A 26671-nucleotide genomic window follows, 5' to 3' on the forward strand; every position below is an offset into this window, starting at 1 on the left:
GGTCTTCACCTCCTTAAAATGAGCCAAGACGATGTTAAGGGGGTGAGAGGGAAGAGAATGAGAGTCAGTCTGTCCCTCTTCTCTGCTGTTCCCCAAGCTTATAGACAAAGAAAACAATAGAGACTGGAAACCTGGCTTCTAGTGTTTAGTTGTGGGTCATTTATATTACTCCCATGCCCTAATGAAGGCAGACATTAATGACAGTTGGACGAATCACCAAACTATGAAAAGAGCAGAACGCCACTATGCTTTTTTGTGGGGATGGGGGTGATGGGCAAGGGGAAGTCATGTTTGGTTCTAAAGTATGATCCTTGCTTATCTTGCTTCTAGTTTCTGATCAACCAGTGTCAGTCACAAGCTCCTTCTTGTTTCATGTGCATCCAATTAAACCAGTCAATATTTGGTTACCACCACAAGTTCTGTGCTACTATTGACCCAGTACACCTTGCAAGCAGGAAACTTTATAGGCTGAAGGTTCCAATCCTGGGTTGTTTTCCCTCCCCTTCAGTTCTTCCTGACTTTCCCAACCTACCATGATCCCAAGATCCACTCCTTGCCCATCCTCTTCGAAAAGAAGCAGGGCAGTCTGTTGTGGATATCAACTAAATAAGACATCACGTATGACAATAACAACTGCACAATTCCTCATATAAAAGATAGGCAAGGTAATTAACTAGAGAAAAAGCATGGGACAAGTAGATAAAAGAGTTACACGCCTACACACACACACAAAATCTCTCTGCTGAATGATCTGTTTCATACAAAAGGAGGAGACTCTGATATGCAAAGTCTTAATCAAGTTGACTACATTCATAAGAGTTCACTGCAATCTAGGATTTTAATGCCCTTGAAAACCACATGTGCAAAGGCTTTACCACGTTGTTTACATCGACAGAGATTCTGTCAAGTATGTTTTCTTTAGTGACTCTGAAGATTAGTTATGTGAAAACACTTTAACACATTGGTTACATGAATAGTGTTTCTCTCCAGTATATGTCCGTTTATGGCTTTGAGGATGGCTGTGACGAGCAAAGGCTTTAACACATTGTTTACATTCATAGGGCTTCTCTCCACTATGTGTTCTTTTATGACTCTGAAGAAAACTTTTCTGTGAAAAGGCTTTACTACACTGGTTACATTCATAGGGCTTCTATCCAGTACATGTCTTTTATGGCATGGAAGATTATTGTTACGTGAAAGCACTTACGACACTGGGTTCATGCATAGTGTTTATTGCCTCTATGTGTCTTTCCATGGATTTGAAGATAGCTGTGATGAGCAAAGGCTTTATCACATTGGTTACATACATAGAGAGTCTTTCTGGTGTAGGGTTTTTTATGCTTTTGAAGATTAGTGTTTTCTGCAAATGCTTTGCCACAGTGGTTGCATGCATAAGATTTCTCTCCAGTATGTGTTCTTCTTTGGCTTTGAAGATGGCTATGTCAAGCAAAGGCTTTACCACATTGTTTACTTTCACAAGGCTTTTCTCCAGAATGTGAGCTTTTATGCCTTTGAAGAGCACTGTGACATGCAGAGGCTTTACAACATTATTTATATTCATAGAGATTCTCTCCAGTACGTGTTCTTTTATGCCTTTGAACATTGCTGTGACATGCAAATGCTCTCCCATACTGATTACATTCATAGGGTTGCTATCCAGTATATGTCCTTTTATGGCTTTGAAGATGGCTGTGACAAACAAAGGCTTTACCAAACTGGTTACTTTCATAGGGATTCACTACCACATTTGTCCTTTTATGACTTGGCAGATGGCTATGGTAATCAAAGGCTTTACATTTTTTACATGCATAGGGCTTCACTCAAGTATGTGTTCTTTTATGCCTTTGAAGAGCACTGTGATATGCAAAGGCTTTACCACAGTGGTTACATTCATAGGGCTTCTCTCCAGTATGTGTCCTTTCATGCCTCTGAAGATCTCTGTGACAAGCAAAGGTTTTACCACATTGGTTACATTCAAAGGGCTTCTCTCCAGTATGTGTCCTTTCATGGTTTTGAAGATGGTGGTGACGAGGAAAGGCTTTGCCACATTGGTTACATTTATAGGGCCTGTCTCCAGTATGTGATCTTTTATGAATTTGAAGACAATAGTTCCATGAAAAGGCTTTACCACATTGGTCACATTCATAGGGCTTCTCTCCAGTATGTGTTCTTTCATGACTTTGAAGATGGCTGTGACGAGTAAAGGCTTTGCCACATTGGTTACATTCATAGGGCTTCTCTCCAGTATGTGTTCTTTTATGGCTTTGAAAATTACTGGGACACGAAAAGGCTTTACCACATTGGCTACACTCAAAGGGCTTTTCTCCAGTATGTGTCCTTTCATGGCTATGGAGATAGCTGTTAAGAGCAAAGGCTTTACCACATTGTTTACATTCATAGGGCTTCTCTCCAGTATGTGTTCTTTTATGTGTTTGAAGAGCACTGTGACGAGCAAAGGCTTTACCACAGTGGTTACATTCATAGGGCTTCTCTCCAGTATGTATCCTTTCATGGTTTTGAAGATCCCTGTGACGAGCAAAGGCTTTACCACAGTGGTTACATTTATAAGGATTCTCTCTAGTATCTGTTCTTTTATGGCTTTGCAGTTGACTGTTGCATGCACAGGCTTTACCAAGTGTGTTACAGTCACAGCATTTATCCCCTGCCTGTGTTCTTCTATGCATTTGACCACCAGTATAAAGTACAAAGGCTCCAGTAAGCATTCCTTTATATATCTGAGCATGATTGTGACTTGAAAGCACTTCATTACATTGCGTACCTTCATAGGTTTTCTCTCCAGTATGAGTTCTGTCTTCCATTTTAAGATGCCTATGACATACAAAATCGTTAGCATTTTGCATATATTGAAAATGTTTCTCTACATTATAAATTCTCTTATGCCAGTAGATGCAATTGTCACTTTTGAAAGGTTTACCCATGTATTATAGTAATGAATCTTTTTTATATGTATGAATTCATTTATAGTATTTTCTAAATGGAAATAGAAATCAGGTATAATAAAAATTCATCAGTTTGTTTATATCCATGGTATTTTCTTTCATTATGGGTTCCATAAATATTTGAAGATAATTGTGATTGTAAAAGCATTTATATAATGGCTCACATTCATGGCAATCTTTTCTTATATAGCCTTTTTTCCTATATTTAACAAAACCTGCAAGCACTCAGAGTTTCATTACAATGATTGCATTCATAAATTTTCCTATAGATTAAGCCATATTATATGTGGACAGTGAACCAGTAAAAAACAGAAAATTTCTACATTACTAATACTCCTAAGAATCTTTTGTAATGTGAGTTTGTTGATTTACTCCCAATGAAGTTGGAGAATCAATTAACTGTAAAATCATATATAGTTCAACAAATAAACTCTAAGTGGCGATAACAAGATATCTTCTAAATGTCCTTGGAGAAAAAGACACTCAGTGTTTCTGTCAATATCCTTAGTAAATAGGGCCTGGATCCTTTATATAAGATAGAGATAGATAGATAGATAGATAGATAGATAGATAGATAGATAGGTAGATAGATATGTGCCTTATAATATACCTATGAAAGGTACAAAAGGAAATAAAATGTACAAATATTATATTCACAACGTTTGACTTTTTATTCTCCAGAGACATGTGAGGTATTTCTATTAAGCTTTCTATTCAACTTTCTCAAGCCTTATAAACTTCTACTATCACAGAACTTAACCACCTTTCCACAATTACATGAGTTACATATATGTTACTGTGAACTATTTGTTTATGAGAAGTTTTTGGATATATACACATCATACAATCAAACCGTATACTTTTTTGCAATATCTGAGAAGTATAAGACTAAACTGAGTGGCAGATCTGCATTTTAGTGCTAATGGGGCTGTGCTTGAAATAATTCTATCTGTTTAGGCAGTATTCTATACTGAAGCATGCCCTGTAAACCTAAATACAGTACCTGACATAGGGGTAAATGCATTTGTGAGAATTTAATACTCAGTATCTTATGCTTATTTACATACACTGTTGCCTTGAACTAAAATTTCAAGAACCCATGAAGATTTCTTCTAAGGCACATTTGGATCAGCATGTAAATAAAAATTACCTTCCACTTCTTCTAGAAGTTTGAGAATTTTCTTCATTACTGTGGTCATCCCAATAACAGCCTAAAACATAGTACCAGAAACTGTATATTATTGGAATTGATGGAAATTTTAATGTACTATCTTCAGTGAACCTTAGAACCATGTCTGACTCATTCACCTCATTCTTCCTTCTCAATTTAAATTATAGAAGAGCATCATCAACAACAAAAGAAGCAAGCAAAAAGACAAACACACACTCAAACCAAAGGAAACAGTTTCCCTCAAAGTTATAAAGGAAAACCACATGAACAGTCTTACCTATAGCTCTGAGGTTCCTGTAGGTCTCCAGCATCACATCCTTGTAGAGACTCTTCTGGGAAGGATCCAGCAAAGCCCATTCTTCCCGAGTAAAGTTCACATGCACATCCTCATATGTCACTGCATTCTAAAACATCCCATACATGTTTATGATAGAAAGCATGGTGCTCACATATTGGATATATATTTCATTGACAATGTATTCAAATTATTCTTCCTTTTCTTCCATCCTAACACAGAAGTTATAAGGTAATCTCAATGTCATTTCAGACAGAAACTGAATAATGAGGTTCCAGTCTTGCATTTCCTCACCTTTTGAATGGGACATGCATTTGCAAGAAGAGTACAAATTAACAGATATAAAGAGACAAGCAAACAGATCAACAACACTAAGTAGGCACCATAGATTCTGTATGAATATTACAAACTACAAAAAGCAAGGAACTCTCAATTCTGAACACCTATGCTCCAAATACAAGGGCAACCACTTTCATAATACAAACTTAACTAAAGCTCAAAGTGCACATTGCACCTCACACAATAATAGTGAGAGACTTCAACAACCCACTCTCAGCAATGGACAGATCACAGAAACAGAAACTAAACAGAGACACAGTGAAAATAACAGAAGTTATGAAACAAACATTTCATCCTAAAGGCAAAGAATACACCATCGTCTCAGCAGCTCACAGTACCTTCTCCAAAACTGACCATATAATCGGTCACAAAACAGGCCTCAACAGATACAAGAAGACTGAAATCATCCCATGTACCCTATCAGATGACCACTGACGATGGCTGGTCTTAAATACCAACAAAAGCAAAGAAAAGCTCACATGCACATGGAAGCTTAACAACATTCTACTCAATGATTACTTAGTCAAGGAAGAAATAAAGAAAAAATTTAAAGGCTTTTGAGAATTTAATGAAAATGAAGACACATCATACCAAAACTGATGGGAAACAATGAAAGCTGTGCTAAGAGGAAAATTCATAGCTCTAAGTGCCTCCATAAAGAAACTGGAGAGAGCTTATACCAGCAGCTTGACAGCACACCAGAAAGTTCTAGAACAAAAAGAAGCAAATGCACCCAAGAGGAGTAGCCTGTAGGAAATAATCAAACTCAGATCTGAAATCAACCAAACAGAACAAAAACAACTATATAAGGAATCAACCAAACGAAGAGCTGGTTCTTTGAGAAAAATCAACAAGATAGATAAACTCTTAGCCAAATTAGCCAGAGGGCACAGAGACAGTATCCAAATTAATAAAATAAGAAATGTAAAAGGAAACATAACAATGAAATATACCTTAAAATAACTATTCTGTTTGTTGAGTATTAACAGTTGAAAATATTAAAATCATTCTTCAAAACATCCTAAAAGTATCATTGATAATATTTCTCACTGTTCTTAATATTAGCAGTTTCTTAATGTTTAACTTCAATGAATTCTTCCTTTTTTGATTATTTATTTATTTATTTATTTATTTATTTATTTATTTATTTTTAGTTTTACATGACAGGGTTTCTATTGCGAGCTTTTGTTCCCCTGGTAAGAACACGCTCAGGGCAACCGGAATCTTCTGCAGCACAAGCTTTATTGCTTACCCCATCAGGAGCCAGTGGCGAAGAGAGCCAGAGAGAGAGAGCCAGAGAGAGAGAGAGAAATGGCGGAGCCCTCTCCCTTTTATGGAGGACTGTCCTCCGCCTCGGACGTGTCACTCCCTGATTGGCTGCAGCCCATCGGCCGGAGTTGTCTTCACGGGAAAGGCAGAGCACATGGCGTGGAAAGCTACCCCGGCACATGCGCAGCTTGCTTGTTTACTTCTTAGAACACGGGTGTCAGTGCTATCAGCGCCATCTTGTAATGGCGAATGTGAAGGCGGCTCCTTACATCTCCCCCTTTTCTTTTATTTAAGAGCAATAGGCCACCCATATTAATGAGAGTGGAGATAGAGGTCAAATCCCCAGTGTGCAGGTAAAGGAGCCGTACACAAAACCTCCTCCTAGGCTCATCACCCGGAGGGGTTCTGGTCTGGTCCCGTGTCGTTTTTCCTGGGGGAAGGACACTTGGACACTCAACCTTCTTGAAAGATGACATGTCTCCCTAGAATAGGCTCATATATGCCACAGAGCCCTTCTACTGCAGTGCTTAGCCATGCAACTCTCTCGGGCTACTGAAGCACACTCACTCTATCCCGTGCAATGAGACTAGCCTCGTGGGGTGCAAGAGCTGAGTGGCCAGCGACCTATTGCTTAAGCATAGATAACCATATATCAGGGGAAGCACCATGTTCTAGTGCTGCAAGCGCCTGGGAAGTAACCACCTTGTCTCTCCTAGTTTGGGCCTTAAGCTTACAGACCAATCAGAGAAGCAACACCAATCCACAGCAAAGAACAGCTCCAAATAATTCCACCCCCACCCATTCTTTAAAGAAGGAAAATGTTGGGGAGATAATCCTTTGGTCAGGGACAGGTCCAAGTGCGTGGGGCAAGTCTCAATTTTCAAAGGGTCTGTTCAAATTTAGCCGTCCAATTCTGTATCTCCCAACGCTGCTCTCCCTTTGTTGTTGCATTGGACATCACCAAGACGAGGGACATCAGTATTCCCTTGGTCAGTCTGGATTTTTCGGGTGAGTCTTTCTGGTATCCAAAATGGGTTGTCTTCATTCTGTGGAAAAACACAAAGAGCTCCCCTGGATCTTATCAAAATAGGATCCGGTCCTTTCCATTTGTTACTTAAAACATCTTTCCATTTAACCATCTCATTGGGCCTATCTGGCTCTGAACAATGGCGTTCAGCCGCCGTATGGCCATGAGCATCAAGATTTAAAAAATTGAGTGTAAAAAGTGCTGTAGACACAGACACTCTTGGTACTCAGGGTAGAGCCTCCTCGACTCCCCCTTTCTGTTTTATTAGATGGAAGTCCAGTCAGGTGGATCACATCCATCTGATGGCAGAACTGTTGGAATTTTTGAGATGTATAAGCTGGTCCATTATCAGTCTTAAGTAGTTTGGGTTTTCCCCAAGCACTCCATGCCTTAAGGCAATGTTGAATCACATGTGAGGCCTTTTCTCCAGTTAAAGGAGAGGCAAACAAAACTAATTGTATCTACTGAAAAATATTGGCAACTTTACTGGAAGGCTTAATCACTCCAGCCACTTCTAAAAAATTGAGGGGTTCTAAAAAGGTTTTTAAAACTTCTAAAACCACTAAACATTCTACCATTTGAGGTGAATTTTCATTATATTGTTTGGATACTACTTTACCACTAGCCACATAGGCACCTATGCCAGTTTTTGATCCATCAGTAAATACCACAACCCCATTTTTAAGTGGGTTTCTTACTGTTATTTGTGGAAACACAACAGATTGATTTTGGGCAAACTGTAAAACTGGATGTTTTGGATAATGGTTATCTATTTGTCCTGAAAAGGAGGTAACTAAAACTGCCCAATCATTGGATGTGGCTGCCAAGGTTTGAACCTGTCAAAAGTCCAATCTCTCTGCTCTGGAGTCAAAGCAGCAGCGTTTGCTCGGGCCTGCGTTTGTGCAGCCTCTTGCCATAGAGCTCTCCATTCCGTATATTTGCCCATATTGGGGAGAGCGGCTTTTGCAATCATTTGCCAGTTGGCAGGAGTTAGTGCCATGCCGGCAAGCCTGTACTCTACCGGAGCATGAACACGCCCACCCTCGGCTCCTTCAAAGACCGGAAATGCCTGTTGCATCTTCCTTTGTTCCTCTCTTGGAATGAACGAGTCTGTGCACTGCCTCTCTGTGCAGGGATGACACACTACGAAGGGCGGGGACTCCGCATAGGGTGGAGGTGCACTATGACCTTGAAGCTGACTGCCCTGAGGCCGAGCAGCAAGCTGGCCTTTGCCAGCCGCTTTTGGCTTTTTTCTTGACCTATAAGCTCGCATTTCTCTCTCATAACGAGCTGCTCCCTCCTCCAAGTCTGTTTTCTCAGAAGAGCTAATTTTTTTATCTGATTCACAGCTACTAAGAACTGGCTCTTTAAACTCATCTCTTTTCTCCTCTTTCCTTCTAATCTCTCCCCAGGTATTTTTCCCTGACATTAACTTTTCTTTTTTCCTTTGTTTTTTCTCCTCTTTCCTTCTAGTCTCTCCCCTGGTATTCTTCCCTGACATTAACTTTTCCTTGGGTTCAAGACCCGTGGAAAGGCCTGTATACTTATTTGGCGCGCCATGCTTTCTCTTTTTTCCTGCTCTCTCTCCCCGCTTTACTTCTGATAGACTGTCTTGCATTTCGTTCAGAATTCTCCACCCTGTCTTAACCACTTGTTGACATGTGAAAAGAAATAAAAGGGCTTTTAACACTAGAGAAAGTTCAAGACCAGACATACCTTGTAAAGCTGTAACGCGCATCCCATCCCCACAGTTCTGGTTCCGCTCCGTTCCCCAGCTGAAGAGTTCTGAACCCATGCCGGATCCTTCTCAACAGTTTGTTTTGCGGGAACACTTCATTACCACAGTTCCCCAGCTGAAGAGTTCTGAATCCACACCGGATCCTTCTCAACAGTCTGTTTTCCGGGAACACTTCATTACCACAGTTCCCCAGCTGAAGAGTTCTGAATCCATGCCGGATCCTTCTCAACAGTCTGTTTTGTGGGAACACTTCATTAACTGCTCCCTCCCCGTGATGCAGTAGCTCCCGGGTTTCGGCACCATTTATTGCGAGCTTTTGTTCCCCTGGTAAGAACACGCTCAGGGCAACCGGAATCTTCTGCAGCACAAGCTTTATTGCTTACCCCATCAGGAGCCAGAGAGAGAGAGAGAAATGGCGGAGCCCTCTCCCTTTTATGGAGGACTGTCCTCCGCCTCGGACGTGTCGCTCCCTGATTGGCTGCAGCCCATCGGCTGGAGTTGTCGTCACGGGAAAGGCAGAGCACATGGCGTGGAAAGCTACCCCGGCACATGCGCAGCTTGCTTGTTTACTACTTAGAACACGGGTGTCAGTGCTATCAGCGCCATCTTGTAATGGCGAATGTGAAGGCGGCTCCTTACAGGTTTCTCTGTGTAGCCCTGGCTATCCTGGATCTCACTCTGTATACCAGGCTGGTCTCGAACTCTGAGTTCTGCGTGTCTCTGCCTCTGGAGTACTGGGATTAAAGGTGTGTGTCACCACGCCCAGTGAAAATTTTAAAATATACTAACTGATAAAATAATATCTGTCCTAGAAACACTGATAATCTTTTGTAAGTAAACTGATTGTTACATAGTATACAGAGATATATAATGTATTTTAAATACTCACCCACTAAGTCAGGAGGAATCATATAAGGGCTATTGAAAATATATATTTTTTTTTAGATTTATTTATTTATTACATGTAAGTACACTGTAGCTGTCTTCAGACACACCAGAAGAGGGCGTAAGATCTCATTACAGATGGTTGTGAGCCACCATGTGGTTGCTGGGATTTGAACTCTGGACCTTCGGAAGAGCAGTCGAGTGCTCTTACCCACTGAGCCATCTCACCAGCCCTTTGAAAATATTTTTTAATGATTCATTTTTAAAATTTTACGCTCTTTTACTATGGTTAATTCCCACAAAATATTATATGTTTTGAAACAATGTAGTATTCAACATTACATTTAGGATCCTCAGGTATGAATAATATTAAACATTCATTAATGACATCTTTAGTGTATGAAAGGATATAAACATAAAAGTTAAACAATCAATCAATCAATTTCCCACCTTTTCAGAAAACTGAGAAGAGTATTACCTCAAGACCCAGCAATAACACTCCTTGGTATATACCCAAACGATGCTCCAATATTCCACAAAGACCCTTGCTGAACTATGTTCATAGCTACTTTAATCATAAGAGCAAGAAAATCAAATAACCTAGATGTCCCTAACTAAGGAATGGAAAAATGTAATGTACATCTACACAATGTAGTACTATTCAGCTATGGAAAAAAAGATACTATGAGATTTGCTATCAAATGGAGGAAACTTGAGAACAGCATCCTTACCAAGGGAATGCAGTATCAAATTGACCTTCTTGATATGTTCTCATTTACACATAAATATTAGCCAAAAAACATACTTACCAAACTATACCACACAGAACCAAAAGTTAATAAGCAAGAAAGCAGGCCCAAGTAATGAGGATATTTGAATCTCACCCAGAGGGGGGAATATAAGTAATAAAAGCCAGATGGAGGGAGGGGCATTGGACTGGCAGAGGATGGAAAGGGAACAGTCTGTACAGGATCAGTTTTGTGGAAAGACAGGAGAGGTGATTAGATGGCCATGAATATGAATAGAAATCAGCAACTGAGCCAGGTATGGTGGCACACACCTTTAATCCCAGCACTTGGGAGGCAGAGGCAGTTGGAATTCTGAGTTTGAGGCCAGCCTGGTCTACAAAGTGAGCTCCAGGACAGCCAGGGCTATACAGAAAAACCCTGTCTCAAAAAGAAAACAAAAACAAAAAAGAGAAATCTGCAACTGATGGGGGTAAAGAGGTGGCAGGCATTTCCAAAAAGAGACAGAGACCTGGTGGAAGACAAGCTCTCAAGAATCAATGGGGATAGTGGGGCATACTTCTTTAATCCCAGCACTAAGGAGGCAGAGGCAGGCAGATTTCTGAGTTCGAGGTCACCCTGGTCTACAAAGGGAGTTCCAGGACAGCCAGGGCTATACAGAGAAACAATGTCTTGAAAAACAACAACAACAACAAAAGAAAAAAATAATAAAAGTAATAAGAAAGGAAAATGCAAAGGAGAGAAACAATGAAGAAAGAAAATCAAAATGATGAAGACTAGGAAAGGATGATTTTTGACAGATACATTTCTCATGCTCTTTCTGAAGAGGATGACTATCACAGAAGAGTTCATGCCAAGCCTGTGTGTGACTCAGGACATTGTCTTGTGTTGTCTTTCATCAGGTTGGATTGTGGAATTAGAAGAATAATTACACATTTATTTCTAAACAACTTCTCTTGCTTGTAAATCTGAAAAATTATGTTTGATTAACTATTCAAAAAATAAAAAATGCATACATAATATTATAGGGTAATGATATTACAATTATATATTACACTTAACAGTCACTCCTGGGCAAAAATCTTAAATCTTGGGCTGGAGACATGACTCAGAGGTGAAGAGAACTGGCTGCTCTTCCAAAAGTCCTGAGTTCAATTCCCAGCAACCATAGGATAGATCACAGTCATGTATAATGAGATCAGGTATCCTCTCCTGGCTTGCATACTCACAGAACCAAAAGTTAATAAGCAAGAAAGCAGGCCAAAGTAAGGAGGATATTTGAATCTCACTCAGAGGGGGAATATAAGTCATAAAAGCCAGATGGAGGGAGGGGCATTGGACTGGCAGAGGATGGAAAGGGAACAGTCTGTACAGGATCAGTTTTGGGGAAAGACAGGAGAGATGAGTAGATGGCCATGAATATGAATAGAAATCTGCAACTGAGCCAGGTGTGGTTGCACATGTCTTTAATCCCAGCACTTGGAAGGCAGAGGCAGTTGGATTTCTGAGTTCGAGGCAAAGTGAGCTCCAAGACAGCCAGGGCTATACAGAACAAGGTACTCCATGCAGCAACAGAGAAGGACACATTCTCACCTATATTCATAATAGCATTGTTTGTACTAGCCAGGAGGTAAAAACAACACAGGTATCCCCCTGAGGAAGATCATATAAAGAAAATGTGGCTTTTCTGTATAACACAGTATGAATCAGCTGCTAAAACTATGATAACTTAAAATGAATCCATGACAATAGGCTGATAATTGGAACTACAGTAAAAACATCCTACATGAGGTAACCCAGACTTAGAATGACGGAAGACTTATACTTTCCCTGACATGTGGATATTAGCTCTTAGGTAAAGTTTAATCTACGTATCCTCCACAGACCCGGAGAGGTTATGTAAGGAGAAGAGTTGTAGAGGGGAAACACACATTTCTTGAAAGCAGAAATATAAGAGACTTTCTTGGTAGACTGAGGTAAATGGGAAAAAAAGTTGTAGGGATCCTTTGGAGTGGGGATGTAGGAAGAGAGTTCAGGGAGACAGAGCTGGGATTAGGGGACAATTGCAGGTTTGTAAAGGAACAAATTGTCCTGGGAACTTTCAGGGAACTCTGAGGGTGACACTGGTGACCATTCCTACTAATTGAGGACAAAGTCTTAACTGGTCATCCTTTATAGGCAGCATGGATTCTGTGTTGGGAACAGGTTATGTTTCACCGATTTGTGAGCCATGGATGGCTGAAAACTACCCATGTTGAATACATGTAAAACATGTTTCTCTCTGCAACCAGACCAAAGGGACACAGTGTTTTGAACAACATTCACACAACCAGCTAAATGTGAAAATCAAGTTTGTGCAGGTTTGGAGCCTTTACCCCTATGTTCTAATTTCTTTGTGGAGACAAGAGAGTCCACAGGCCAAAAAAGAAAATCTTCAAACTGATGCAAGCTATAAAACCTCCATATACACACTCCTGCCTGTAAAATGTGCTGAGCCTAATTGATATTGAACCTTTTCGAGTGGCCAATCACTATTTGGTTTAACTTGAGGAGATGCACATCAGAGGGAACCCAATCCTTACATGTCCAGGATTTTCAGAAAAGACTTAAAGACTTAAATAGGAAAAATGGGTTTGCATGGGTCTCACCCAGGTCCTCTGCTTCTATGTTATGGTGATTAGCTTGGTGATGTGTGGTAACCCTAACACTGGGAGGAAGTATGTGTCTGACTCCTTTGCTTTATCTTGATGTTCTTTTCTTCCTATTGGCTTGCAATGGACAGCCCCAAAATGAGGGCTTTCAACATGCCTTCTCTGTCTTGTTTTGTTCTGCTTGGCTCTCCTCTCCTTGCAACCTGCTCTCCTCTACAGAGAAAACAGAATGAGAGGGAATCTGTGGAGAGGATGATAGAGGAGGTGGCAGGGTAACTGGAAGGAATGCAGGGAGAAGAAACTGTAGACCTGATATACTGTATGAGGGGAGAAGAATCTAGTTTCAATGAAAAAATTAATTGAATTATTACTTGAATGAAAAGGTAAAGAGCTGGGAAGTGGTGGCGCACACCTTTTTTTTTTTCCCAGAACTTGGGAGGCAGAGGCAAGTGGACTTTTGAGTTCCAAGCCAGCCTGGTCTACAGAGTGAGTTCCAAGACAGCCAGGGCTATACAGAGAAACAATGTCTCGAAAAACAAAAACAACAACAAAAGAAAAAAAAAGGAAAAGTAAAAAGAAAGGAAAATGCAAAGGAGAGAAACAATGAAGAAAGAAAATCAAAATGATGAAGACTAGGAGAGCATGATTTTTGAGATACATTTCTCATGCTCTTTCTGAAGAGGATGACCATCACAGAAGAGTTCATGCCAAGCCTGTGTGTGTGTGTGTGTGTTTGTGTGTGTGTGCACCTGAGCCCATGTTTGTGTGCCTGTATATATATATATGGATATAGATAGATAGATAGATAGATAGATAGATAGATAGATAGATAGATGCAAACACACATAAAACAGGAAAGAGACTCAGGTCAGTGTCTTGTGTTATCTTTCATAAGGTTGGACTGTGGAATTAGAAGAGTAATTGCATGTTTATTTCTAAACAACCACTCTTGCTTATCAATATGAAAATTATGTTTGAGTAACTATTCAAAAAATAAGAAACGCATACATATTATTGGGTATTGATATTACAATTATCTATTACACTTAACAGACACTCCTGGGCAAAAATCTTAAATGTTGGGCTGGAGAGATGGCTCAGAGGTGAAGAGAACTAGCTGTTCTTCCAAAAGTCCTGAGTTCAATTCCCAGCAACCATAGGGTAGGACACAGTCATGTATAATGAGATCAGGTGCCCTCTCCTGGCTTGCATACATACATGCAGGCAATGCACTGTATACATTTAAAAAAAAAGAATGAAAATAAATAAATAAATAAATGAATAAAATAAAATCTTTTTAAAAATCTCTTAAATATTTACAAACATATTCTCAAAAAAAAATGTGTGACCACCTAAGCCTGGTTATTTACTCAGAAGAATTGAAATGGGTCACTTGTCTAAAGTATTGCACTTTTGCTCAATGATCATTTATTGCCATTATTTAAAGTCAAACAAAATCAATTCAGTCTATTTCTTAACCTCATTTTTACTTTTTGATCCACTGTGACTCACGGGCAGAAAGTTCTCTTTGCAGCCACATAGAACAACTTTCTGGATTCTTCCAGTCTGCTATGTGACCTATTTGCTTCTCAATAACCTGGCAACTCTGGTGTAAAAAGCTTGACACTCACTTTTTCTCCCCTAAATACCAACCAGAAGAACATTATAAAAACATTTTGAATGTGAAAGCTGATGCTACATTCTGTGCTTTCTCCCCCGAATTTTCAATTTCAACCTGTAATGTAGACAAGTCAGCTGAAGCTCTCACATCCATCTGAGAAATAACAGTGTTATAAAAGATTAAAATCAGATGGGAGAAAGAGTCAGCAGGACATTGCTTAAGCTGTCATTCTGTGCTGTTTTTTTTAAAAGATTTATTTATTATTTATATGTAAGCACACTGTATCTGTCTTCAGACACACCAGTAGAGGGTGTCAGATGTCATTACAGATGGTTGTAAGCTACCATGTGGTTGCCGGAATTTGAACTCAGGACCTACATAAGAATAGTCAGTGCTCTTACCCACTGACCATCTCTCCAGCCCCATTCTGTGCTGTTTTATGACCAAGAGGGCACTGGTTGTAGGGATCCTTTATAAGGGTATAGTCCCTTAAATGTGACCTTGAACAATGTTACCTATGAGCACATGTGTATTATAAACAAAACAAAACAAAAAAAACCTCACAAACTCCAACAACAATAACAAAAATCAAAGTGACTTTAAAATTTAAATTTCTCACTGTCCACCTACTATTCATCTTCCAAACAGTGAGGCCCATGCCCTATGGATCTCTCTGCATGGAGATCAGAATGGTGGCTATGGCTCTGGAGTTCCTCATGTCTCCTTATGACTTGAGGAAAACCCATGCCCTCTAGAACCCACAAAGAAAACAACTTAGAAGAGCCATTTAATGTCTGCTTCCTGCCAAGCACCATGAACACATGAAAAACCTCTGAAACTCAGATCTACTTTTGAACCCCGGAGTTAATTTCCATGAAACATGCATTGTGGCTGGTGGTAATAGAACAAGGGACAGATGAATAACAATAGTGACTTTCAAGAAGAGCAGGCCATTCCCTGCTGAGGAAATGCCATCAATAAGATAATGTATGATCTTGTCATTATGTGTAATATTAGCTGCTGATCTATAACCTGACACACACAGAGGTTCTCAGCTGACATAATTACATCAAAAAAGTTTGATCGGACAGAACATCCCCAACTTGTATACCCACCAATCTGTACAATTTCTACAAACATGCATGAATTAATAAATGCTGAGGAATTTAAAACACTCACTTTGCCTCAGAATGATGACCCCTGCAGATGACTCCCTTAAACTTTAGTCTGTGAGCTAGCTCTTGTCTACATTGTTTCACCCTACTGTGTACACAGTAAACCATTCCTCCTGTTCTAGTCTGAAAGCAGAACACATGTTCCACAGCAAAGCACTTTTCCTTTCACTGCAAAGGACAGTTAATTACAGAATATGAATGAGTGATTTTAAAAACGCCCTTGTACATACATTTAACATTCGAACTTAGAAAGTCTAATAAAAAGGAAAGCAGGGTCATTGCCCTGGGGAGCATGGGACTGGCATCCGTGTGGCAACATAGCTTGTCTCAGAAACATTTTTCTAAAAGCCTAAATGTGCAGCTGTACAAAAATTAACGGATCTATCTTTTGGTTCCTTAAAAACAGAGACATATTGAAAGAACGTGCTCTCAGTCACCCAACAGATGGGATGCCTTTTACAAGTAGACAAAATTAACTCCAAATGAATCACAACAAAAAAATGATAGATAGAGGAGAAGAGCTTGTAGACTCTACTAGAGGAACCAAGCCTGCCTGCCACTGGCATCCTGTTAAGGATGTTTCTATACACAAGCCCCTGCTCCAAATGCTTTTTGCTGATTCAGCCAAAATAGGGAAGTTATACAGATGCCACTGCTGGATCCAGGAATGGCTAACACTAACAGACCTCGCACGCGGCTGCTTAAAGCTGCTGGTTCCCGCCCAGCCCTGAGTAGGACCCACCACAACCGCTCCAGCTCCTCACCTTTGTGGGCAGTGAGCATATGCTGGCCATGTTGCAACTTCAGAGCTTGCTTAGCCTTCCCTCAATACTCAGCATTTGAGGTCGAAGCACAACACACCAATTCACTTAAACACTCAGAATAGCATGGAACCTGCCACATGATTTCGGGAAGAACCCTCCTTCTATTCTGACTGGATGGAGCATATGGGGGCTCTGATTGGTCAGTGAATCTGTCAATTCATGTATTCACTTCCGCTGGGCTCAGCCTCTTTGGTCTCCGAACCTGGGAATATCCGACTTTTTTTCGTTTCTGCAGCGTGGCTGGTGCTGGGCTTCAGGGGAAGCCAAGACTCTGCTCAGGGACGGGAAATGCAGTCCATGATGAGGGGCAGGCCAGAGCTGGTTGGGGAGTTCCTGGGCTCTGACAGGTCCCGGGCCTGGGCTGGAGGGTGGGGGTGAGGTTCTGACTCTTGGTCATCCAGACACAGCTGGGAGTCCCAGAAGAGCCAAGAACTGAGTCAGGACCCTTGGGGCACATATCTGTGTGATATGATTTTTAATTATGTAACCATATTGTCTTGACAATATTTTAGCCTCCTAAAGAGTAAATTCTAAAGCCCTTTTACAAACGCAAATCTATTCTTTTTGGGTCTCAATCCACCATAAATGTATTTCAAGGCCTCTGTTAATTTCTTTCTGCCTTCCCATGGTGAAGCTCTTTACTATGTGAGGATGACATGAAGTTTTCTGTTCCATGAATGACAGTGCTTTAAGATCCTTGTCCTAGCTGCCTGGAAGCCAGTCTTCTCCTGACAGCCTTTGTAACAAGAAGTGGAACTCCCAGCTCCTCTGGCCCCCTGCCATCCTGGGATTTGCCATGCACCAGCATTGATGATAATGGAGTGAACCTCTGAATTGTAATCGAGCCCCAATTAAAGGTTGTCCTTATGAGAGTGCATTTGTCATGATATTTGTTCACAGCAGTAAAACCATTATTAAAACAGGAAAAATTGAAAGGAGAAAACAAACAGCTAAAGGCCTTTTCAAAAGACATATCCAAAGACACTACCATTGTTTCCTGTCCCCTGGAACTCCTGTCTGACCTTAGCTGCCATTGTGGGTTGGACCTGAGGTGACAGAGAGTCAAGGACACAGACTTGTGGAGCAGACAAGAAAGACAGTGCAAGGTCTCTAAACACTGCTGCAAGCTCCTTTAATTCCCTCCCCACCATGTTCATTGGTACCAAGAAAGTGTCTGTGAGTATGAATATAAATGCTCAGAAGATACTGTGGAATCACAATTCTTTAAATAATTTTAGACAATTCCCATCACTGTACATGTCAGTTGCAGGTTTATTTGGTGGATTTAAAATACAAAATAAAATACAAAATGAAGAGAAAGAAAAAGGTGATTTCTGTTTCTTGTCAGGAAAATTCAAACAAATCAGAAATTTAAATATGAAAACATCAAAAATGGTGATCTAACAACGAACCCTTTTCTGAAGAGGTAGCAATTGTTCATAATTATTTGCTAAGAGGATAATCATTATACAAGCTATAGACAGGGAATTCTCTCACAGACCCCAGGATGAGAGTTAAGAGCCCCAAGATGAGAGATGGAAACCCTGGGTCTCCAAGAATTCCTCACCAGCACATCTGTAAGACAACACACTCAAAGGTAATGTCAAACCTAATTCAGGATATTTACTGTTGCTTCCATTTACAAACACACAGTTAAAACACATTATTAAACATTTCCTGTTATTTAATTGACAATAGTCCTAATATGATTCCAATTTTGTTATACATCCAATCCATCAATTGTCTTGAATCTGGTACTTTAGTTAATTTCAAAAACAATACAAATGGGTTAGCTGCAACATCTACTCAAAAGCATACTGGAAGTGGTCTTAATAAGCTTGGCAAGTTCTCAGATCAACAGTGTGATCCAACTATGTAGACACAACAATGTTGTTCATTTCTCAATCTATAATGCTGCTCTCTACAAAGGGGAAAAGTAAGGATCAAATATTGCTACTCCTGTAGAAGAAAATCCCAGCTTCCTAATGACACAGATGTTTCAAGGAGATAAACGTGGTGTCAGCATTTTGCTTACTCAGTAGACACTCATGTACAAGAACAGAAGCAATGATTTCTAGACCTGGGACCAGAGGAGGACAAGAACTTCATTCATCCAGGAGACAGTGAATTCTTGTCTCTTCCTATAGGAAGTCTGAAGTGACTATAGCTTCTGTCAAGTTGACAATAAGGTACCCAGCACAAATCCCACACAATTATAACCTATGTATTGCATCACTCATACATAGTGCCAGGTACACATTTGAATTCCTGTAAAGTGTAGGATGGTTAGATTTTATTCTCTGGATACTCTCCATGGCCTCTCTAAAACAGACCATTTACCAGAGGGGTCTAATTGTCCTGCATCTTGACTGATCTAGGAAGAAAAAACACTACATGTCCTCTCTGAACATTATGTCGTCTTTGCTGTAGATTTCAAGGTTTGTTAGAAATACGATAGCAAGCCCGGCATGGTCGCACACGCCTTTAATCCCACCACTCAGGAGGCAGAGGCAGGTGGATTTCTGAGTTCGAGGACAGCCTGGTCTACAAAGTGAGTTCCAGGACAGCCAGGGCTATACAGAGAAACCCTGTCTCAAAAAACAAAACAAAACAAAACAAAAAACAAAAAAGAAGAAATACCATAGCTTTCCCAGTGTTGTCACTTAACTCTGTGCAACATGCAGATGAAGCTCAGACATTTTAAAATGAATGTTGGGTTGGTTTTACTTTAGAGTAGTTTAATCTAACAAAGTTTAAAACTCAATAATTATCTTATTTGCATGTGTCTTTGTTTTGTATCTGTGATAACTGAAACAGCTCACATAAAGCTTTACAAGCAAGTGTTTATAACTGTTACCAGGATTGGTCAAATCTAATGGAACTCTGTTTATTTAAGTAGAGACTTGACATAAATGCATTGATCCTTGGCTTACAAATTGAAATATCCTGTCTATCATCTACCTCCCAAGTGCTGGGATTAAAGGTGTGTGCCACCATGCCCGGCTCCTGTCTATCATCTGTAAGGTTTATCATTTACATATCTTAATAACTTACTTGGACACTTCCAACTTGCATAAACTTCCTAATTTCTCTTTCCATTCTGGAAACATCCAGCCATTCTAATCTTCATAGATAAAACTTTAATTATTAAAACTCAATCATTGCCTTCTCTTCTTCCTCCTTCTCGTTTTTGTTTTTTTTGTTTTTTATTGATAAAGGGTTGCTCCGTGTAGCCCAGGCTGTCCTGGAATTCAGTACTACACAGAGCAGGTTGACCTTGAAGTCTATGATCCTCCTACTTCTGCTCCAGGAGTGGTTGGATTCAAGACTTGCCCCTTATTTCCAAACCTTATGTTTACATTCTTATAATTTTTTTAACTTACATTTTAAAGAGTTCAAGGGACATTGATGTTTGACCATTTAGAGCATGAAGCTAAAACTGCAACTATTTTCTTTTCTTTTTTTTTTTTTTTTGGTTTTTCGAGACAGGGTTTCTCTGTGTAGTTAGTCCTGGGTGTCCTGGAACTGGCTCTGTAGACCAGGCTGGCCTCGAACTCAGAAATCAGCCTGCCTCCGCCTCTCAAGTGCTGGGATTAAAGGCGTGTGCCACCACGCCCGGCAACTATTTTCTTAGTATCAGGATATCTAATAAAAAAAAAATCTCTTAATCAGTAACAATAACATGCTCATTTGATCTTTGTTTTTGTAGTTGTGATGAATTGATGATTTTTCATTATGTCAGTAAGAAGCATGTCAGGTCCAGGATGAGTGGCAGCCTCATTTTTTCTAATTTTAAACATGTTGGAGAGGTTAAGGACTGCAGCTGTTTCCAATTAAACAGCCCTGGCTGTCCTGGCACTCAAATTGATCCCAGTGGCAGCAGCTGCTCCGAGTTACTAGCTGCCAGCCCCAATGTTCTACTTTCCTGAATGAAATACACACTCACACTCACACACACACACACACACACACACACACACACACACACACACACACACACACACACACAGCACTTAAATTTTATATGCTTAAAACAATTCAATGGCTGGGCCACTTCCTGGCCCCAATATTGCCAATCCACCTCCCTTTAATATTCCTAAGTTATTGCTACCAAACCTCTATAGTCCATCTTTGCTGCCCGTGACACAGTCAGGCAGCCCTTTCAGGGCCACTACTCCCTGGTTCCTACATGGTAGCTATCTTTATTCTGCAACTTCTCGTATGTGGTGTCTCCTGATCCTCACCCAGCACATGTCAAACCTCCTTCTCTTCCTCCTTATCTCTCCCCAGCCTGTGAATCATAAAACTCTCTCCTCTTCCTGCCCTGCACAGCCATTGGTTTTCAGCATCTTTACTTACCAGTCAGAATCAACCTGGAGCATCCCTGAGCATCTTACATATGGACCCTTTTGTGAGCAGTTTGGGGGAAAAAATAAACATAAGAATACAAGCAGCTACAAGGGTATGTTCACAGAAATCGAGATTCTCTTTTATTGGTGCCCATATCTTAGCACGTTGTAATCAAATAAGCAATAGTATGAGGGTCTGTAGCCACAGAATCAAGGTATACTTAATAATTATTCATTATAATAAACACATTTTGCATTTTCTTATGCCAATGAAAGAAATAGGTGATCGAAACTTCCTCATTGTTTCTCTAAGGCTTGTTGTGGACAATAACAACGCCCATAAGAGCTCTGCAGGCTTTTGTCTCACAGTGAAAGAAGTTCGGAATGTGTGCTAAAGTTGGGGATTTCACATTTAGACATAGCAGTAGAAGCAACAGGCTGGCAGGAAAGCCAGGGCTTGGCTTGAAGGCTGCTTGCTGCTGGGTACTAAGCCATGGATGGCTGCCAACTTCCTGGAACAAGATAGGGGCTGGAGGAAGTTGCTGCTCATGCTCAAGAGCACACTGAGGAATGAAAGCTCACAAATGTGTTTCAATTTCTTGGGTGAAGACTGTAATTGTTGCAGATGCATATGAAATTTAAGAGGCAAAAAACTCCCTATAGCAAAAGCCAACAGAGAAACTGAAGTGGACAGGCTGAAAAGCAACAGGAGCAACAGCCTTAGGGAAAGCTGTGGTTTGTGTCAGCTCAGCCCACACAAAGGCCAGTCTATTACACAGAATTTCAAGAGACCTCCAGGAGACAGTTTAACATCACAATCTCTTGTGTACTCCTTTTGAAATTCCACCATATATCCTAGGGGGTCTAAGTACTGTTATTTATCCATATTCTTCCCCCATTACTCATCACAATTACACAGGAGAAAAAAATGGGAGCAATCACAGACTCTTTTCCCATTTATTTATATGTACACATTCAATTGTCTTTCTCCCTCAACCCAATGCTCCTAAGTCACTGGAGAACTGCATTTCATAGATTTTTTTTTAAATATTTTTATTACATATTTTCCTCAATTACATTTCCAATACTATCCCAAAAGTCCCCCATAGCGCCCCCCACTTCCCTACCCACCCATTCCCATAGATTTGTAATCCTCTCTCATAAGACACAGGCAGCTCTGGGCTCTGAAAGGTACGCACATGCTGACACTATCTATACATTTGCACATATACAATAAATAGAATAGATGTAGAATTAAGATAGATGTAGACCTGATGAATACATTGGAAATCTTGAGAGTTTACGGACATTTTTTGTTGTTGTTGTTTTTTCGAGACAGGGTTTCTCAGTGTAGCCCTGGCTGTCCTGGCACTCAATTTTTGTAGACCAGGCGGGCCTTGAACTCAGAAATCAATCTGCCTCTGCCTCCTGAGTGTTGGGATTAAAGGCATGTGCCTCCACGCCCAGCTGGGACATTCTATTTAAAGCAGTGCTCCACCTTCTCCACAGTCACTCATCCTATGCTCTAGGCTATATTCCTTTTTTTTTTTTTTCAGTGCAAGCATTTTATTGGTCCATACTCTTTTTTTTAAATTTTTAATATTTTTATTACATATTTTCCTCAATTACATTTCCAATGCTATCCCAAAAGTCCCCCATAGCGCCCCCCACTTCCCTACCCACCCATTCCCATTCTTTTGGCCCTGGCATTCCCCTATATTGGGGCATATAAAGTTTGCAAGTCCAATGGGCCTCTCTTTCCATTGATGGCCAACTAGGCCATCTTTCGATACATATGCAGCTAGAGACAAGAGCTCCGGGGTTCTGGTTAGTACATCATGTTGTTCCAACAATAGGGTTGCAGATCCCTTTAGCTCCTTGGGTACTTTCTCTAGCTTCTCCACTGGGAGCCCTGTGATACATCCAATAGCTGACTGTGAACATCCACTCCTGTGTTTGCTAGGCCCCGGCATCGTCTCACAAGAGACAGCTATATTTGGGTCCTTTCAGCAAAATCTTGCTAGTGTATGCAATGGTGTCAGCGTTTAGAAGCTGATTATGGGATGGATCCCTGGATACGGCAGTCTCTAAATGGTCCATCCTTTCATCACAGCTATGAACTTTGTCTCTGTAACTCCTTCCCTGGGTGTTTTGTTCCCAATTCTAAGAAGGGGCACAGTGTCCACACTTTGGTCTTCATTCTTCTTGAGTTTCATGCGTTTAGCAAATTGTATCTTATATCTCAGGTATCCTAAGTTTTGGGCTAATATCCACTTATCAGTGAATACATATTGTGTGAGTTCTTTTGTGATTGTGTTACTTCACTCAAGATGATGCCCTCCAGGTCCATCCATTTGGCTAGGAATTTCATAAATTCATTCTTTTTAATAGCTGAGTAGTACTCCATTGTGTAAATGTACCATAATTTCTGTATCCATTCCTCTGTTGAGGGACATCTGGGTTCTTTCCAGCTTCTGGCTATTATAAATAGGGCTGCTATGAACATAGTGGAGTATGTGTCCTTATTACAAGTTGGAACATCTTCTGGATATATGCTAAGGAGAGGTATTGCTGGATCCTCCGGTAGTACTATGTCCAATTTTCTGAGGAACCACCAGACTGATTTCCAGAGTGGTTGTACAAGCTTGCAATCCCACCAACAATGGAGGAGTGTTCCTCTTTCTCCACATCCTCGCCAACATCTGCTGTCACCTGAATTTTTGATCTTAGCCATTCTGACTGGTGTGAGGTGGAATCTCAGGGTTGTTTTGATTTGCATTTCCCTGATGATTAAGGATGTTGAACATTTTTTCAGGTGCTTCTCTGCCATTTGGTATTCCTCAGGTGAGAATTCTTTGTTCAGTTCTGAGCCCCAATTTTAATGGGGTTATTTGACTTTCTAGTGTCCACCTTCTTGAGTTCTTTATATATATTGGATATTAGTCCCTTATCTGATTTAGGATAGGTGAAGATCCTTTCCCAATCTGTTGGTGTTTTTTTTTTGTCTTATTGATGGTGTCTTTAGCCTTGCAGAAGCTTTGCAGTTTCATGAGGTCCCACTTGTCAATTCTCGATCTTACAGCACAAGCCATTACTGTTCTATTCAAGAATTTTTCCCCTGTGCCCATATCTTCAAGGCTTTTCCCCACTTTCTCCTCTATAAGTTTCAGTGTCTCTGGTTTTATGTGAAGTTCCTTGATCCACTTAGACTTGACCTTAGTACAAGGAGATAGGAATGGATCGATTCGCATTCTTCTACATGTTAACAACCAGTTGTGCCAGCACCATTTGTTGAAAATGCTGTCTTTCTTCCACTGGATGTTTTTAGCTCCCTTGTCGAAGATCAAGTGACCGTAGGTGTGTGGGTTCATTTCTGGGTCTTCAATTCTATTCCATTGGTCTATTTGTCTGTCACTATACCAGTACCATGCAGTTTTTATCACAATTGCTCTGTAGTAGAGCTTTAGGTCCGGCATGGTGATTCCACCAGAGGTTCTTTTATCCTTGAGAAGAGTTTTTGCTATCCTAGGTTTTTTGTTATTCCAGATGAATTTGCAGATTGCACTTTCTAATTCATTGAAGAATTGATTTGGAATTTTGATGGGGATTGCATTGAATCTGTAGATTGCTTTTGGCAAAATAGCCATTTTTACAATGTTGATCCTGCCAATCCATGAGCATGGGAGATCTTTCCATCTTCTGAGATCTTCTATAATTTCTTTCTTCAGAGACTTGAAGTTTTTATTATACAGATCTTTCACTTCCTTAGTTAGAGTCACGCCAAGATATTTTATATTATTTGTGACTATTGAGAAGGGTGTTGTTTCCCTAATTTCTTTCACAGCCTGTTTATTCTTTGTGTAGAGAAAGGCCATTGATTTGTTTGAGTTAATTTTATATCCAGCTACTTCACCGAAGCTGTTTATCTGGCTTAGGAGTTCTCTGGTGGAATTTTTAGGGTCACTTATATATACTATCATATCATCTGCAAAAAGTGATATTTTGACTTCATCTTTTCCAATTTGTATCCCTTTGATCTCCTTTTGTTGTCGAATTGCTCTGGCTAGGACTTCAAGTACAATGTTGAATAGGTATGGAGAAAGTGGACAGCCTTGTCTAGTCCCTGATTTTAGAGGTATTGCTTCAAGCTTCTCACCATTTACTTTGATGTTGGCTACTGGTTTGCTGTAGATTGCTTTTATCATGTTTAGGTATGGGCCTTGAATTCCTGATCTTTCCAAGACTTTTGTCATGAATGGGTGTTGGATCTTTTCAAATGCTTTTTCTGCATCTAACGAGATGACCATGTGGTTTTTGTCTTTGAGTTTGTTTATATACTGGATTATGTTGATGGATTTTCGTATATTGAACCATCCCTGCATCCCTTGGATGAAACCTACTTGGTCAGGATGGATGATTGTTTTGATGTGTTCTTGGATTCGATTAGCAAGAACTTTATTGAGGATTTTTGCATCAATATTCATAAGGGTTATTGGTCTGAAGTTTTCTATCTTTGTTGGGTCTTTTTGTGGTTTAGGTATCACAGTAATTGTGGCTTCATAGAATGAGTTGGGTAGAGTACCTTCTGTTTCTATTTTGTGGAATAGTTTGTGAAGAACTGGGATTAGATCTTCTTTGAAGGTCTGATAGAACTCTGCACTAAACCCATCTGGTCCTGTGCTTTTTTTAGTTGGGAGACTATTAATGACTGCTTCTATTTCTTTGGGGGATATAGGGCTGTTTAGATCATTAACCTGATCTTGATTCAACTTTGGTACCTGGTATTTGTCTAGGAACTTCTCCATTTCATCCAGGTTCTCCAGTTTTGTTGAGTATAGCCTTTGGTAGAAGGATCTGATGGTGTTTTGGATGTCTTCAGGATCTGTTGTTATGTCTCCTTTTTCATTTCTGATTTTGTTAATTAGGATGCTTTCCCTGTGCCCTCTAGTGAGTCTGGCTAAGGGTTTATCTATCTTGTTGATTTTCTCAAAGAACCAGCTCCTTGATTGGTTGATTCTTTGAATAGTTCTTCTTGTTTCCACTTGGTTGATTTCGCCCCTGAGTTTGATTATTTCCTGCCGTCTACTCCTCTTGGGTGAATTTGCTTCCTTTTGTTCTAGTGCTTTTAGGTATGTTGTCAAGCTGCTAATGTGTGCTCTCTCTAGTTTCCTTTTGGAGGCACTCAGAGCTATGAGTTTTCCTCTTAGAAATGCTTTCATTGCGTCCCATAAGTTTGGGTATGTTGTGGCTTCATTTTCATTGAACTCTAAAAAGTCCTTAATTTCTTTATTTATTCCTTCCTGGACCAAGGTATCATTGAGAAGAGAGTTGTTCAGTTTCCACGTGAAGGTTGGCTTTCTATTATTTATTTTGTTATTGAAGATCAGCCTTAGTCCATGGTGATCTGATAGGATGCATGGGACAATTTCAATATTTTTGTATCTGTTGAGGCCTGTTTTGTGACCAATTATGTGGTCAATTTTGGAGAAGGTACCATGAGGTGCTGAGAAGAAGGTATATCCTTTTGTTTTAGGATAGAATGTTCTGTAGATATCTGCCAGATCCATTTGATTCATAACTTCTGTTAGTTTCACTGTGTCCCTGTTTAGTTTCTGTTTCCA

General features: G+C 40.2%; 1 protein-coding gene across 1 annotated transcript; it reads right to left on the reverse strand.

Moving 5' to 3' along the window:
- Nucleotides 1-1820: 1820 nt before the first annotated feature.
- On the reverse strand, nucleotides 1821-16671 carry LOC147005312 (uncharacterized). Its single transcript, XM_085836383.1, has 4 exons — nucleotides 16642-16671; nucleotides 4409-4535; nucleotides 4111-4171; nucleotides 1821-2829 (listed from the first exon to the last, which is right to left on the reverse strand). Exons 1-4 carry the CDS (start codon nucleotides 16669-16671, stop codon nucleotides 1821-1823), a joined length of 1227 nt encoding a protein of 408 aa, XP_085692509.1.
- Nucleotides 16672-26671: the final 10000 nt, after the last annotated feature.

The sequence above is a fragment of the Mus caroli genome, unplaced genomic scaffold, assembly GCF_978045245.1.
Source record: "Mus caroli unplaced genomic scaffold, Mus_caroli_1 scaffold_4, whole genome shotgun sequence".
NCBI lineage: Eukaryota > Metazoa > Chordata > Mammalia > Rodentia > Muridae > Mus > Mus caroli.